At 45.3% G+C, this 15,062-nt stretch overlaps 1 protein-coding gene across 7 annotated transcripts in view; it reads right to left on the bottom strand.

Annotated features, from left to right (window-relative positions):
- Positions 1 to 412: 412 nt before the first annotated feature.
- The window catches only part of phldb1a (pleckstrin homology-like domain, family B, member 1a), a 40,246-nt gene continuing 25,596 nt past the window's right edge, over positions 413 to 15,062 (bottom strand). For 4 of the 7 annotated variants that reach the window (XM_031572452.2, XM_031572454.2, XM_031572453.2 and 1 more), the window contains 19 exons: positions 13,112 to 13,357; positions 12,576 to 12,722; positions 12,199 to 12,336; positions 11,350 to 11,478; positions 10,452 to 10,607; positions 10,129 to 10,239; positions 9,837 to 9,926; positions 9,535 to 9,663; positions 8,671 to 8,796; positions 7,994 to 8,155; positions 7,369 to 7,512; positions 6,983 to 7,096; positions 6,731 to 6,830; positions 6,221 to 6,506; positions 5,597 to 5,687; positions 4,747 to 4,893; positions 3,596 to 3,815; positions 2,327 to 2,412; positions 413 to 2,140 (listed from right to left, as the gene is read on the bottom strand). In XM_031572452.2, coding sequence (XP_031428312.1) covers positions 2,000 to 2,140; positions 2,327 to 2,412; positions 3,596 to 3,815; positions 4,747 to 4,893; positions 5,597 to 5,687; positions 6,221 to 6,506; positions 6,731 to 6,830; positions 6,983 to 7,096; positions 7,369 to 7,512; positions 7,994 to 8,155; positions 8,671 to 8,796; positions 9,535 to 9,663; positions 9,837 to 9,926; positions 10,129 to 10,239; positions 10,452 to 10,607; positions 11,350 to 11,478; positions 12,199 to 12,336; positions 12,576 to 12,722; positions 13,112 to 13,357 — 2,763 coding nt within the window. In that variant the 3' untranslated portion in view covers positions 413 to 1,999. The remainder of the gene's footprint in view (positions 2,141 to 2,326; positions 2,413 to 3,595; positions 3,816 to 4,746; positions 4,894 to 5,596; positions 5,688 to 6,220; positions 6,507 to 6,730; positions 6,831 to 6,982; positions 7,097 to 7,368; positions 7,513 to 7,993; positions 8,156 to 8,670; positions 8,797 to 9,534; positions 9,664 to 9,836; positions 9,927 to 10,128; positions 10,240 to 10,451; positions 10,608 to 11,349; positions 11,479 to 12,198; positions 12,337 to 12,575; positions 12,723 to 13,111; positions 13,358 to 15,062) is intronic. The other 3 variants (XM_031572455.2, XM_031572456.2, XM_031572458.2) reach the window with 3 other exon arrangements.

The following is a 15,062-nucleotide window of genomic DNA, read 5'->3' as shown; positions in this document are numbered from 1 at the left end:
ACTACTAAGTATGTGCTGCACAGCTACATTACCAACCTGAGAGGGGGAGCAAAATAGGTACATTCACATAATGTGCGAGTGTCTGTGTGTGTGAGGAGATGTCTTTATCAAAAAGTGTGCCTAACTTGTTTTTATGAGATTAATGAGACTTGATATGACAGATTGAGGGAGCATCCATGTCACTCATGATACCTGTACTGAGGAAATAGGCTGGTCTGCTTGCTAAGTGCACCTAATGGATATTTAAACACCGAAAGCTCCATTTGTGATGTAAAAAAAACAACATTACAGAGGTTTCCCCTCTCAGTGTTCTTTGATTATTCTTGACACTTCCACCCATTTTAGATACCTCTCATCATTCTGGTGTGAAAGAAGAGTCGAAAAGTATTTAAATCAACAGATTCAGATTGACTTACTTCATTACACTCTTTATTTGGCCCAGATATTTATATGTAGATAATAATGTTCTGTTAACAATGAAAAGTAACAGACATGTATGTGGTTAGTAACTACAAAAGTCCATGTTCAGTTGTTACACGTACTGAATTAAGAGGAGATGTTGCAATGTAAAAATCTGAATATTTTACACATATACTGAGAGAAGGAGTACTTGTGATCAGGCTGTTGGCAAATACAACGGAAGCCAAACAAAAGAAAGGTATAAGAAAGGCACACATAATCACCATTGAAGTGCTCAACATAACCATTTTTTCCATATATGGCACAGTCAGTATAGTATGTGGCAATTGGATATGATAGATTGGTGTGGCAGATTATGGATCGTCAATATCATCTCTATATATGTGAAAGGTCCACGCAGTCATAATGTATACACACTCTGTAATATTAAAGGCTCACAATAATTGAAGTTTTTCCCTAGTATAAAACCATGACATTCAGATGTATAAAAGCAATTAATAGATTTTTAATTTCAGATGGACCAGAGTACAAACATAAATATGAAATCTATATGACATTATGACAAGAGATTATTTGTCTCTTTGTTATATCAAAAGCAATCTAATGACAGATTTTAAATAAATCTTCATGATATTTTCTTTTAAAACTGAGCAGCAGGTTAGCATGAAATCTACTCTTACTAATATTTCTATACATGCTAAGATAATGGGCAATTTGTTGACATATTATACTCTCTTATCCACAGACAGGCAATGTGTTGTCTGTCTTTCAATCTTTCTCTGTCGCACAACAGAGGTTCAAACTCATCAGAAACCTATGAATGTCCTGTAAACCTAGACATATAAAAGATATCTACAAAGTATGTAGTTACTCAAATAAAATTAAAAAAACAGCAACAAAAGCTTTTTTCTTTTTAACTTAGACCTTTGGGAAAGTTTCAGGCAATATTTACAGCAAATAGTCAGACATTTCTGTACATAAAATCTCCCTTTGTAGATCCCAAGGCAGTAAAGTGAAAATGCTGGTGTAGAACTTATAAAAATGAACTGACATATACATGTAGGTGAAGAGGAATTCCTAATCGTGATGGGGAATGGTTACCTCAACATTTCCCGCTTTGCCTCCCAGTGAAACTGAGTGAGTGGATGTGCAGAGGTCGCCTCAACTGACTGCTGGGGAGCGGTGGGGTGAAAGGGAACGCCACCCCTGTCAGCGTCTGAGCACCATTCATGTGAAATACAACAACATACGCTCCAGGAGATATGGATTTGAACGCGCAAAATCATACAAGTCAATAGGATTCAAAGGATTTCCCAGGTGATCCTTTTTGTTTTTAAACTGTCTTTTTCCTTTTTATATCGATACAACAAGCATCTCTTCAAAGCTCTTAGCAGTTTTGTTTTCGTCTTAGCAGCTGGTGGCGTAGGAGACCGTGCTCACATTTCCACACCAGCTGAGGCAGGGCCAGAGTGTGAGCTCCAGGCTGAGGGAGCCTCGGAGACTCCTCGCCCCTCTGTCCTGCCCCCGTGGTGCCAGACCACACTCTCTACTTAGCCACCCTCCGTGGGTACTGACTCACTCAGGTCATAAACTGCGTGTAGCCCTCGGCCCCTGTTACTATGACGTCCATCCAGATGCGCATGGCCTCGGCCGAGGGGGCCACCATGAAGTAGAGGCGGTCGTGAGTCTTCACACAGAACGTCAGGGAAGGATTCGGGCTCTAAGAGAGGATCGGAGTGAGAGAGAAAGAGAGAGAAAGAGAGAGAAATGGAGGAAAAGAAACAGATTTTAAAAGCAATTTTAGTCTGTTTCGCCACATGTTAATTCAGTTCGCTAAATATGACTGATTTAAAGTTGACACGGTTGTTAAATTTAATCTCTTCATTAGGAGACACATATGTTGTACCTTGGTAGCACTACGAAGATGATCGTAGTAGACTTCCTCTATTGCCTGGAAGTAGATGACTCCCTTCAGCTTGGTCTCATGTTTGTCTGTTGATGGAAAATAGGAACAATTGCTGTGCTTATTAACAATTATAAGATCAATGCTCTGGAAACATCCTCAAATTCAGTCTTTTTTGTTGTTGTTCACATTAAAACCAAGTCAACTGAAAAATGATGCAATAAGGAGATCATTACATCACCATGAGATGTAATAAAGACTCACCGAATATACAATAAAGGATTAGTGAAGTGGTACTTAGAACTTGGAACTCTTGGGAAATCACTTTTATACAAGCACTCTGAAATCACACCATCCACCTTGGCTCACTGCCGTTCCTCTTCATTCCATTAGCCTTGTTTTAACACCAGCGAAAAAACACTCATCTGTTCAAATTCATTAATCCCACCACTGGCGGTTCACTACTAAACACTACGCCTGGGGTAAAATGTTTCACTGCACGCGTTACATTGCAAGTCTTTCAAAGAGCCTCCATTTATTTTTACGATCCTGTCTTTGCTCATTATCCAAATTTGCTTAGTAATGGGATGGATGTTGTTGTTTATGTGGTTCTTGTTTTGTTTTTTTTGAAAGAGGAGTTGTGAGCCTGGTTGTGGTAGTCACAACTGAGCCAGGGGTTAAAAACTCCCACCCCCCCCTTATAAATTCAGCGTTGAGGAAAGTATTGCAGTTTATTTCATCATCATCACTACTAACATGGGGAGTGAGAGGGTGAAAAGGCTACACTCTGAAGCTGAGAGTGAGAAAGACAGCGGGAGAAAGGAATGAGAGGGCGAATCACACGGCCCCCTTTTTTTTTGTCATGGATCTCTAAAGAAAGGGGTCAAAGAATTCACACATCTAACCTAGCCCTTCTCCAGCGTGGCTTATTTACAGACGGTATTGGACAATGAAGTCAACAAGGGCTTAGATCTCTGGAAATTTCTGTAATTGAGGACAAAAAAATTAAGAAACTAAGAAAAGAGAGGGAAAGACATTTGTCATAGCGACAAAATTACAACGTTTAATTATCATTAACATCACATCAATCATTTAAAGAATTTATAGAAAGAAATGGGAACTTGTATGACGGGATTCATACATGCATGGATTCTGTTAGGTTGCTGAAGAAAAAACAAATTTTCTACAAAAAAATGACAGCAACAAAAACAAATGACAAACACGAAACAACTGCCGTGCGAGCCTCTGATCAACACGCAGATGCTCTCTCACCTATGTAATAGGAGAAGGTTCGCTTCAGCCGGTCGAAGACGAACCAGCGCTTCTTCCAGGACTTGATCTTGCCGCCCATCTTGATGAGATGCCCCTTGCACATCTTCTCACTGACGATGACATAGGGACAGGTGTCCACACAGTGGCCAGATGACTCCACGTGGGAGCGGAGGTCAAACTCCTCCTTCCTGATGGGGAGATACCGGGTCATTGGACGAGCCTGGGAAGAGAACATTGGTTGATAAATGTCATTTGAAATAAATACTTCAATGTTTGCCGCATTATAGAAATTCAGATATACCATACAATACAATATATTAATTTCTATATATTTCTGTATATATATATACTATATATATATATATTCACTTTTACTACTACTTCTGATGAAAAGAGTATTAGTATATGCCGTTTAAAAATGTATGTTTCATGTAGTGTATATAATAAGCGCAGGTGTAAAATGGACCGCACAGCCGCCTCTCCTGTTTAATTTTTTAGCACCTACTGGGGAAATATTAAAAATATATTCTTCACTGTGGATAATTCAAATGAGGTTTCTGATGGGCAAACAGCAGTGTCTTCCTGCTTTTTATCTCCTTGTAGGCTCTTGCTGGCCGCATTGCTTTCATCTTTCGTTTTTTTTTTTTCGTATTCCCTCACTCTCACCATCCTTCCGACTTACTCCCTCTCACCGCTTTCTTCAAGCCAAATCATTTCCATCCTTGTTTTTGTGTTTTTCTATTCAGCGTTTCATTTCTTTCACCTTGAGGGTGTCATGCATTTACTCTCCGAGTGTGACAAATATTAGACAATCTAAGAGCAGCATAACTAAATTTGGAGAAAAGACACTTCCGACACGACACAAGGTGCTAGGTTGTGATAGGACTCGATATGATCTCTCTGTTAAAACCGCTGGAGCATAACAAAGGACTTCTTTCCCATTTCTAGCTTTTCAGTTCTGAACATGAATTTGTGACACTATCAGTAACACATTTGAAAGGGTAATGAGTTCACAAGGAAGCATAGACCCAGAAAAGTTGAAAATGGAAAAACAAAAAAAGAAGAACAAACAAAGACAGACAGTGATTAAGATTCTGGGATACACGTGTCCACAGGGGAGGCCAGATGAGTCGCCGCTTTAACCCACTGACCTGAGAACAGTGCTTCTCCCTCAGCTTCACCTCCTCGTCCACCAGCCTCTGCCTGTGCGCCGTCTCCTCCTGCAGCCTCCTCTCCACCTCCTCGCGCCTCCTGCGCTCCTCCTCGAGCATCTGGCGGCGAGCCTGCGCCTCCCTCTCCTGAGAGGCAGAAGAGGCCACACCAGTGGCGTTCAGTAGAACATTAGCAAAACACACAGTGGGCTAATTGGGTTCATCTGCCATGAACAAATTAAATGATTTGATACAATGCGAGTTGAGATTTTGAAATGGCTATAGATTTAATGAGTTAAAATATTCTGTGGTTATAGAAATTCTGTCACCTTAGAATGAGTTAAGATATTTAAAGTGACTTAAGATATGTTGTGGCGATAGAAATTCTTTGTGAGATAAACTGTGTTGTGGCTATAGAGGGTTTTATATAGACTAGATAAAATGTTAAAGATAAAGAGAATCTGTCACTTGATTTCTAAAACCCACTATGGGAGCACATGTGTGTGAATGAGTGACAAGCGGAGAGAGTGTGACAGCTGAGCAGAGTGACAGCTCTTTTCATGGCAGATTCACCCAAGGTTCGTTTGTTTTTCTTTTTTAAGTTGGGCTCAAAGAGCTCGAGTGGAAATGCTGCCTTCAAGGATATATAACACAGAGGCTCACGCTCACACTCACACTAGAGAAGAATGACTCTTGACCCCAGTAATACATTACAATCAGAAGAATGGCCATGATAGTTAAAGAACTGATGTCTTCATGTTCATGACAGAAACACAATGAACCCCCTTTTACAAACAACACGTGTAGGACATCAGTCTAAAGGTTGTCACGTTTGAGCATGTTTACGCACTCTGCTCTCCACCAGCCTGGCCTTCTCCTGTTGGGCCTCCTTCAGCATCTTCTCCATCTCCTCCAGCCTCATGCCGGCCAAGCCAATGCCACTGTGGAGGAAACAACAGGAAAGTTACACTCCCTCACTCCTTCCCTTCCCTCCCCTCCCTCCCTCCCACTGCACTGCCCCTATGCTGCAAGCACACAGTAACCAGGCTTGACATGAGGAGAACAGGGGATAGTGTCATATCAGGTGAACCACCCAGCACAAAAAAAAACCACAGTCGGTTGGCTTTTCAAAACAGAGGCTTTTTCCCTCGTAGTTTGATGACTGTCAGAGCACACCTCCAGCGGCACTGTGGTCGTGGAATGTATAATGTGACAACAGGGCATGTTCTGCGTCTGGGCAGAATACAACTTTGAACAGGTGAGCTTTTTGTCTTTGGCTTGTAGAAGTTGTCATGGTAACAGGCAGGGTTGCCTTCTGTCACGGGAAAAGACAAAGCCAAAAAAAAAAAAAACAAGGAGCAGGAAGATTTTTTTTTTTAAGGGGAGGATCAAGCGAGGATGACCCGTTGTCAGGGGAACAAGGCAGAGCAGAATGTTCCCATGGAAACTGTCTCAAAGTTTCTCCGTCTCTCACCTCTCAGGGGAACAGGCAGAGTTGTTGCCCGTGGAGACGCTGGTTTCCACGCTGTCTGAGCTCTCCAGGCTGAGGGTGTCAAAAGCCTGCTCTCCGCCAGGGGGAGGGGCCTGGTGGTGCAGGATGGAGTGGTGCACCATGGCAGGGCCGCCACCGAACGAGGGGAATGACATGTTGAGCTGAGATTGGGAGCCCTGCAGCGCCCCCCAGTGGTTCTGCAGCTCCACTGCAGGTCTCTGCTTCAGCTCCGCCATACATCTCCTCTGTTCCTCCAGCACCTGCTGGCCTGTGATAACAAAGTGAGAAAGACAGAGCTAAAAATGATATCCTCAACAAATCCAGACGTCCTTTAGCAGAGTATCTACAGTATCTGTCATCTACAGCACTGCATCTATGCTGAAAAAATAATCCATTGTAATACAACTTTTTTTTTGTTTCAACCGTCTTCGATAGTGGTCTTGATGAAGCAACAAGTCACATTTGATTGGTCAAGTCTTTGTAAAGGCTCACCTTTGCCCTGCAGGACCAGCTGCCTCTTGGTCTCCAGGTCCATGTGAGTGAGGGAGAGCTCCGACAGCTCCTTGGAGAGGCTGGAGGAATGAGCCAGCATCTGCAGGAGCGAGCAGAGCGGAGGCCAGAGAGGCCAGATCATGACAAATGCACACCCAGCAGCCACAGGAGGAGCCATGGGCCGTGGAGTGTTATCAAAGACAAGCGCCAGAGCAGTGTGCCGCTGGACGTTCACATGATGGAGTGCCTCACCTTTGTCGGCGTGTCCCTCCCTGGCATGGCAGCGCCGGACTGTGGAGGAGTGGCCGTCCCATTGGTGCTCCCCCTTGTCTGTCCCCCCTCCCCGTCAAGCTTACCACGGTACACCTGAGGAAGGAACTACCATCAGTCCATCCCTTGGACACATACCAAGCAAGAAACAGCTGCATCATTGATCCACGTCAACCTTCAACCTATCGACCGGAGACTATTGGACAACCTATTGACTGGATTTCAGCGGGGAGACTCAAAAGGGCGTCCTCGCTTCATCGAATGAAAAGACATCATCCAGAGGTCGAGTGGCCAGAGCAACATCAAAAGGAGGCAGTTTAGAAACAAGCAACGTGAAGAAAGCAAGTGTCTACACGGGTGTGTTTTACCTGCATGTGCCTGCGAGAAGAGAGCGCCTTAGCAGGAAGAGGGGGAGGGCAAGGCTGACAGGGCTCCCCACCAGCCATTAAGTCCTGGTACCAGCGCTCTAAATCCAGCCTGGGGACGTGAGGCCTGCTCAGCTCAGGCTGGGTCTTTAGAGGAGCAGTGTGTGCAGCCAAAGCAGAGATGAAGAGAGAGAGAGAGAACGAGAGGAAGGGGACAGAGGAAGGGTGCAAAAAGAGTAGAAAAAGGAGGAAAAGAGGTTATTGAAAGAGTTGAAGAGATATCAGCCATTTCTCAAGCAAACATTTAGAGTATCGCCTGATGAACACAAGATTAAAGGCATGGCGTATGAATGTAGCACTCGCTGAACTATCTAAACATATCTATTGCACTAACTAAACCTACCTACACAGATAAAGCAAAACAGAGAGATGGAAAGAAAAAGAGAAACCAAACAAAGAGAGAAAGACAAGTGCATGCACTTCTAATCAAGGTCAACTGGTCTCAACCTCGTCGGCCTGATGCCTTCTTTTGGAATCGAATCAAAGGACAAATGACACTGTACAGTCATGCGTGGAGGACAACACACTTCACTGAGGCACTACCAGGTTGAGGGCGAAGGGCATTCACCTCGGTGGAAAGAGAACGGGACGAGCCATACAGCGCCCTCTGGCTGTAGGGAGGGGGGTCAGCAGGAACTAACTGTTGGAATGACTGGGCAGGAGACGTGGGAGAGGGGTCGACCCTGGGCATCCCGTAGAGCTGATTTAACTGACCAACCGTAATGTACTCCTTCACCCGCGAAATGGGCCGACGCATCAAAAGCGCATGTAAGGTGGTGGATGCAGGGGCAGTAAGACAGGCAGAGAGGAGAGAAGGATCATTGTTAAAGGAGGATAGGAGAAAACAGAGGCGCCAGTCGATAAAGCATTTGAATTACTAGTGCAGAGAAGGAACAAATGGGTCCAACACATGGAAATACATGAAAGTGAGAGAGATAGAGAGTGAGAGAGGCAGTGGTACAGGAGGTAAAGAAGTCGTTTAGTAATCAGAAGGTTGCTAGTTCGATTCCCTGTCGAAGTGTCCTTGAGCAAGGCACTGAACCCCTAATTGCTCCTGATGTGCAGTGTGCCATCAGTGTAAATGTGTATACATTGTAAGTCGCACATATGTAAGTCGCTTTGGATAAAAGCGTCTGCTAAAAATGACTAAATGAGAGAGAGAGAGAGAGAGATAAAGAAAGAGGGGTGATGAAGCAAGGGAATCAGCTGACAGAGAAAAAAAAAGCAAGAAGAGAGAGAAAGTACCTCGCGAGGGGAGTCTGGAATTACAGGGAGAGCTGAGGGGCAGCTGAGGGGCGGTGAGGAGGTAGTGTGGGTTTGGACACAGCTGGTCCCATACATCTTATAGACATCAGACAGCCTCAGATACTCCTGACAGCGTCCAAATCACGTATACATGTACACATAAAGAGAGGAAATAAGTTTCAAGGTAACTCCCAACCCCGAAAGCCACACACATGTGCACCAAGTCATCAAACGCTTTTTAAAGTGCTCTACTATGACCACAGCAAGATGTCAGACTGGGAATCTATTTTCAGTGTGTGTCCAAAGCATGCATACAACACGTGCACGAGCACTCACAACGTCAAAGGGACACTAATACAACAAACACAGCAGAGGAGCTAGCATGATGAACCCCATTGCTAACGCTCTGAGGAGAATTTACGTTAGGCATTCTGGAGCCCACTCAGATGCCTCAGCCAAACTGATGACTTTGCCAGACAAATCCAGTAGCGGTACGCATGCACTTCACAATCCTGCTCGACGGGGTTCCAACCAAAACATTCAAAACACAAACACAAAAAACTCCTGCTATGTTACAACCGAAAAAAAAAAAGAAAAACATTTTCGTCACCACACAAATGCAACCCTTCTGCGTTTACCACACAACACCATGCATGATTAGTTTTTTTTTTGTTTGTTTTCTTAAAAGACACATCCTTGTAGATGACACTGGCCAGGCACCATGCTTTGTTTTAGTAACTCTAAGCCCTTAAAAACTGATCTTGAATCAGCTCATTCAGTCCCAAGACTTTTGTCCCCCAACCCAAAGTGCGGCCCCAGGTCAGTTGTTAAGGGTCCAGAGCAGCAACATGGGAGAGTGTTTACCTCCTGAGGCCTGACAGGATTTATGTGAGCGGAAGGGTTTTGACAGTAGGAGGCAGGAGGGCGGCCGGGCGGCTGTTGCTGGGGAAAGACCTCTTCTATGAGGTCAGGCTCGCTGATATGAAGCACTTCCTGTTTCAAAAGTGTGTCGTTTTTTCAAAGTCAGACACGGCATTCTTATGCGTTCGCTCTTCATTTGGTAGCCACCGTAGTGCACTGATGAGTACACGTGCGGAGGACCATAAATGCACCGAGGCGGTGGAAGAGACAGAACAGGTGGTGTTGATTAAAAAAAAGCGTCTCACCTCCTTCATGGTGTTGGAAGGCTTGGGGAAACTTTTCCCTCCGGTCAGGTTGTGATACCGCTTCTCTATGGTAGACAGCTGCTCTCTCTCCTGTAAACAAATGTCAAATGGAAAGTAATAGGGATTTATAGAAAGTAATGATGGCTTGTAGAATTTATCTCTATGCATAAAAACACACTGGAAATATTCAGAGTAAACCAGGGAATCTGCCCACGACCCTAGGGGGGAGTCTGACAGATGGGTTGATGAGTGTTGGAAAGATAAGTCTGTTTTATGTGCGCCTGGAACCAACCTTCTGGAGTATCTGCAGAGCCAGAGTTCGGTCTTTGGCCATCCTCTCGCATTCCTGAGCGGCCTGCAGCCCCAGCTGGTTGGCCTGCATCTCCAGCGCAGCCATCCTCTCCTGACACACAAGGGAGATGGGGGCTTCAGACACACCGCACACGTTTACCATCACTCTCCTTTAGCGTTACCTTGACGACTCCCAGGAGCATCATGAACACATCACGGCATGACAGTGGCACAGAGAGGCCGTCTGCATCCCGTCTACAGGCATCGCCCGGCGATATTTCTAGAATGTTCTGTTCTGCTGGCTTATTGCTGGCGTCCTCTCACCTTTCTCTTGGCCACGCTGCGGTGGTAGTCGGCCTTCTCCTGCAGCAGCTGGCGGCTCACCGTCTCCTTCTCCTCCTCCAGACCGCTCTCCCGCTCCAGCTGACGGAACTCCAGGTCCTCAAAGCGCTTGGATCCCGACTCCAGAGCCTCCGCTTTCTACCGACAGGACAGAGCCAAAGCGCAACAGTGGACAGACGGACAGACAGACAGACAGATAGACAGACAGACCGACCAACAGGCAGACACACACAAACAGGTTCACAGACATTAAAAAACAAAACAAATTTATAACAGCATATCAAAACATTTTATGACCCCTTAAATTTTCGCAGATTCTGGAACATTCCAAAGGGATAAATGATGGTTAGGTTGTATTAATAGTTAGTTAGTAAGCTGTTATATTGTTGTCATTAGGTAGAACACATGGGAAAGATATCAAAGACAAAAGAAACTTAAAAGACCATAAAGAGACGCACAGACGCACATGAAGCTCATGCAAAGAGCACAAACAACAATCCCTATTAGCTCCCAGATACCACAGCAGCACACCACAGCATTCATGTCCACTAACTGACATGTGAAACCCACTCATACTCAATACTAAACAAAGGAAGAGAGGCAGAAAGATAGAGAGACTACAAGGAAGGCTACGAAGGAACTAGGACATAGCAGAGAGGGTTTTCACTACCAGCTACAATGCAAGTCATTTAGTTTTTTTTTTACACAAAGTTTCATTTCGGACTCGGAAGAATTCCTGAGGTTCTGACGGTTTCTGAGGCAGTTTCCGTTTTGCTATTTTGGTTTGTGTGTCTGTTTTTCTGTTGAAAGCATCTCTAAGGGACACAGTGGGACACAGTGTGCGCAGTATGCTGGTGGTGAGTACTGAAGACTGACTGACCCTTGTCAGCTGCTCCTGCAACTGCTCCCTCAGGGACTCAGGGCACTTATCAAGCTGGCTCTTCAGCTCATTGTACCCGGCCCGAAGTCTCTCCAGGATGTCCCGCTCAGCCGAGACATTAGCCCTCCCCTACAGAAAAAATGCACATACACACACACATTCAAGCGCGCGCGCACACACGCACACACGTGCACACACACGCAAACATACATACAGTCCCAGAGTAGGGATGAGGGGAAAAAAGCACACACACACACACACACACACACAAACACACACAAACACACACTGCTCAATTCCAAGCCATGCGGACGCTTAAATGTTAGGTGTATTAGTGATGCTGGGAGGATACTTTTGCCCACTGAATGAAAATATTGCAGGTCAATCTAACACTGTGAAAATGGAGGAAACAATGTCAAAAGCTAAGCTATACCGTGTTATGGTTTCAGTTAACCAGAAAATAAGTGAACCGATATTATCTATTATATCATTTATTATTAAATCAGCATAACATCACTTCTCATGTCATGCCAGTATTAAGAGTCTATCTACAGATTTGACATCAATGCCAACTACATGAAGCAGGCACAAGTCATCAGACATGATCCTAAACACCAAGCTCAAGTGACTTCAAATCTACCATTAGGAGTTCCCTGTGTGCCCGAAAGCTGTCTTCCTAACAAGTGAGTTAGCAGCGAGAGCTTTAGAGGCCTACACGCAGGTTAGTGACAAAAGGACATATGGGCTGGGACAAAAAAAAAAATACTTAGAACTAAACATAACAATACTGATGGATCAACTGATACTGGATCAACTGAAAATAAGGAGAACAATTTAGTGACAATGTACCTTGTCTTTCTCCCTCTGGGTGGCGCTGTCTAATTCACTGAGCTTGTACTGTAGCTGGTTGATGATCTCAAACTCCGCCTCCACCTGATCAAGCTCCGCCCTCCGCTCACCCTGTAGCAATGCCCGCTCCATTTCAGCCTGGAACGACACCATGAAAAACAATGTCTACAGTAAACATATTTTGGCATTATAACAACAGGAACGCAAACTTATTAACCAGATCATTTAGTAAGCAGTCAGCAAAAACAAACAAAAGTTTGGCAAAAACAACACCTCAATTAAGGCAGTGTGTATAATTCATGAATTGAATATATAGTCTGTATGTATATATACTGTACATATATTTAATATTAGTTTCTATGATTATTTTTTCCCACCTCCTGTCTGGATTCTTGAAGTTGCTGCTCCAGTTCAGTGACGCGGGCCTTGAGCTCGTCCACGCGGGCCAGAACTCGGACCCGCTCGTCCTCCAGATAGGCGAGCTCCTGCTGAGAGGCACTGCCTGCCGGGGTGAAGTCCTCGTGCTGTAGGGAAATGGCCACGGGAAAGGTCTAAAGTCAGTATAAACAGCCCAGGACTGTCTGCAGAACAATGCAGAACAATTAGAAGATATTACAATATTGACTTATGTCTAAGTGAGAAAGAGAGTGTGTGCATGTGTATGTGTGTGAGTGAGTGAGTGAGTCAGTCAGTGGGTAAGTGAATGAGTGTGTGTGAGTGTGGGTGAGAAAGAGAGTGACTGTGTGTGAGTGAGCATGTGTGTGTGTATTTGTGTGTGTGTGTGTGTGTGTGTGTGTGTGTGTGTGTGTGTGTGTGTGTGTGTGAATGACCGAGTGAGTGAGTGAGTGTGTGTGAGCGTGGGTGAGTGAGCAAGCGTGTGTGTGTGTGTGTGTGTGTGCGTGCCCTCTCTTACGTCCTGGTGCTGGCTCTCTGTGCTGCTGCACTCCTCGGTCAGATTCTCCTCGTCGCTCTCCCTCTGCCTCTGGCCCAGCCTATGGTGGGACGCCACGCCTGCAGGGTCAGCTCCGGGTCGCTGGACGGCCCCCTCCTCCATCCCAGGGAAGAGGCCTGTCTTGCCCACTTCTCCAACTGCAATAGGGCCCTCACCCTTGTTGTACTCCGCACACAAACTCAGAATCGTCTCTAGCCTCTGTCTCTCCTGAGAACACAAACACAAACACAAACAAATGTTTACATATACCAAGCGAATGTGACAGTCAATCTGTAGTTATATAAAACATCCAAACTCAGCATACATTTCATATATATCCAAACCAAGTGTGAAAAGTGAGTGAAAATCATATTGTCCTCATGCCGTCCAGTCAGAGTGAGTGAGGAGACCCAGTGAAGCGTCTCACTGGCATACAGGGTTCAGGTGCTGCAGTGTGTCCTTGTTGTATTCCCAGCTGGACGCAATCTGACACCCACAGAGCCAGAGGTGACAGAATAAGCATGCCCCATTCAACGCGCCGGTTTCACAGAACCACGTCCCATGTGCAAGCCAACTCTATTGCCACCAACACGGACTCACCAAAACACACACACACACACACACACACACACACACACACACACACACACACACACTCACACACACACACACACACACACAATGAAGTAGGACACTCCCACAAATAACCAGTTCAAACACTTATGAGACACCCCGTCTATAGCAGCAGCTGCTGCCAGCCTTTCCCTCTCACGACCCCCCCACCCTCCATAGACCCCCCCCTTGACTTTACAACTCCCCTCCCCATCTACTGACCCTTAATAACCTCTCACCTCTTCTCTCCAACTGTTCCTGCCATTCAGCCCCTCATACGACGCAAAGACAGGCAGACTTCCTGAGTATCTGCACAGCCACGGACTCCCACCCTCTGCACTGGTCTGGGCCCGCAACGACTCTGCGGGAACTTCGGAGCGCGATCCGACGAACTTGTCACACGCGCACAGCTGACAATTACCATGGGACACTATCCAAGTGAAATGACGCCAGCTGAGAGCAATGATGCTGACCAAAATAACACGGCCTTGTGTGTAGTCTTACAGGAGGAACAGTGTGCTGACTAGGTTCAGGAGACGAGCGTGACTGATTAAAGACATGAATTCATGAATTATAATTTACTACCAGCGATGTTCTGATCTCTGCTTGTGATGTCCCCAGCCCTGTTTCGCCTCATTAATAACAAGGTTTAATATTAATCAACAACAGACAGACAGACAGATAGACAGACAGACAGACAACTATATCTCAAGCAGGCAGGCAGAATGCATAGTTCTCTGCAGTGGTGGTCCAGAGTACTTTGGTGCCATAGGCACACACGTGCTGTGGCACTCCTACACGTATCATGCGCTCAGAGCGAAGGGAAAGCAACTCAAAACTGATAAGAAAAAAATTCTTTATCGAGAGAAAGGAACCTCAGACCTAAAGGAGCCAATGTTAGGCTAGTAAGCTACTCAGACAACAGGCAGGTGACTCAACAACTCAAATAACAAATTCTTACATGTTCATGCCTCACAAAATAAAGTCTCATTGAATTTGTGTCACAGCTATTAAGGCTTCTGTCTATGAAGGTACATACCAACTCAATGTCCTGAGCAGATCTTGGTAATGGGTGAAGTCTTCGTCGTTAAATCAATCCTTCATGGCAAAAGCTGAGACAAATTCCTATTGTAGAGCCCTCACATGGAATTACATGACAGACAGGGAATGTTTCTATCCGAAGCCCGGGAGGGAAGCAGTGAATGAGTGAGATGAGAGCGAGTCATTTCAGGCAGCCTGGCTATGAAGGGGGAGAAGTCTGTAGGCATGCAAACACTCTAAACAAACAGATGAACAAACACAGCCCTCCGGCCCACTCCCC

Source organism: Clupea harengus, chromosome 8, assembly GCF_900700415.2.
Source record: "Clupea harengus chromosome 8, Ch_v2.0.2, whole genome shotgun sequence".
NCBI classification, from domain to species: domain Eukaryota; kingdom Metazoa; phylum Chordata; class Actinopteri; order Clupeiformes; family Clupeidae; genus Clupea; species Clupea harengus.
The sequence above is the reverse complement of the archived record's forward strand: the minus strand, read 5'-3'. Positions and strand labels throughout refer to the sequence as shown.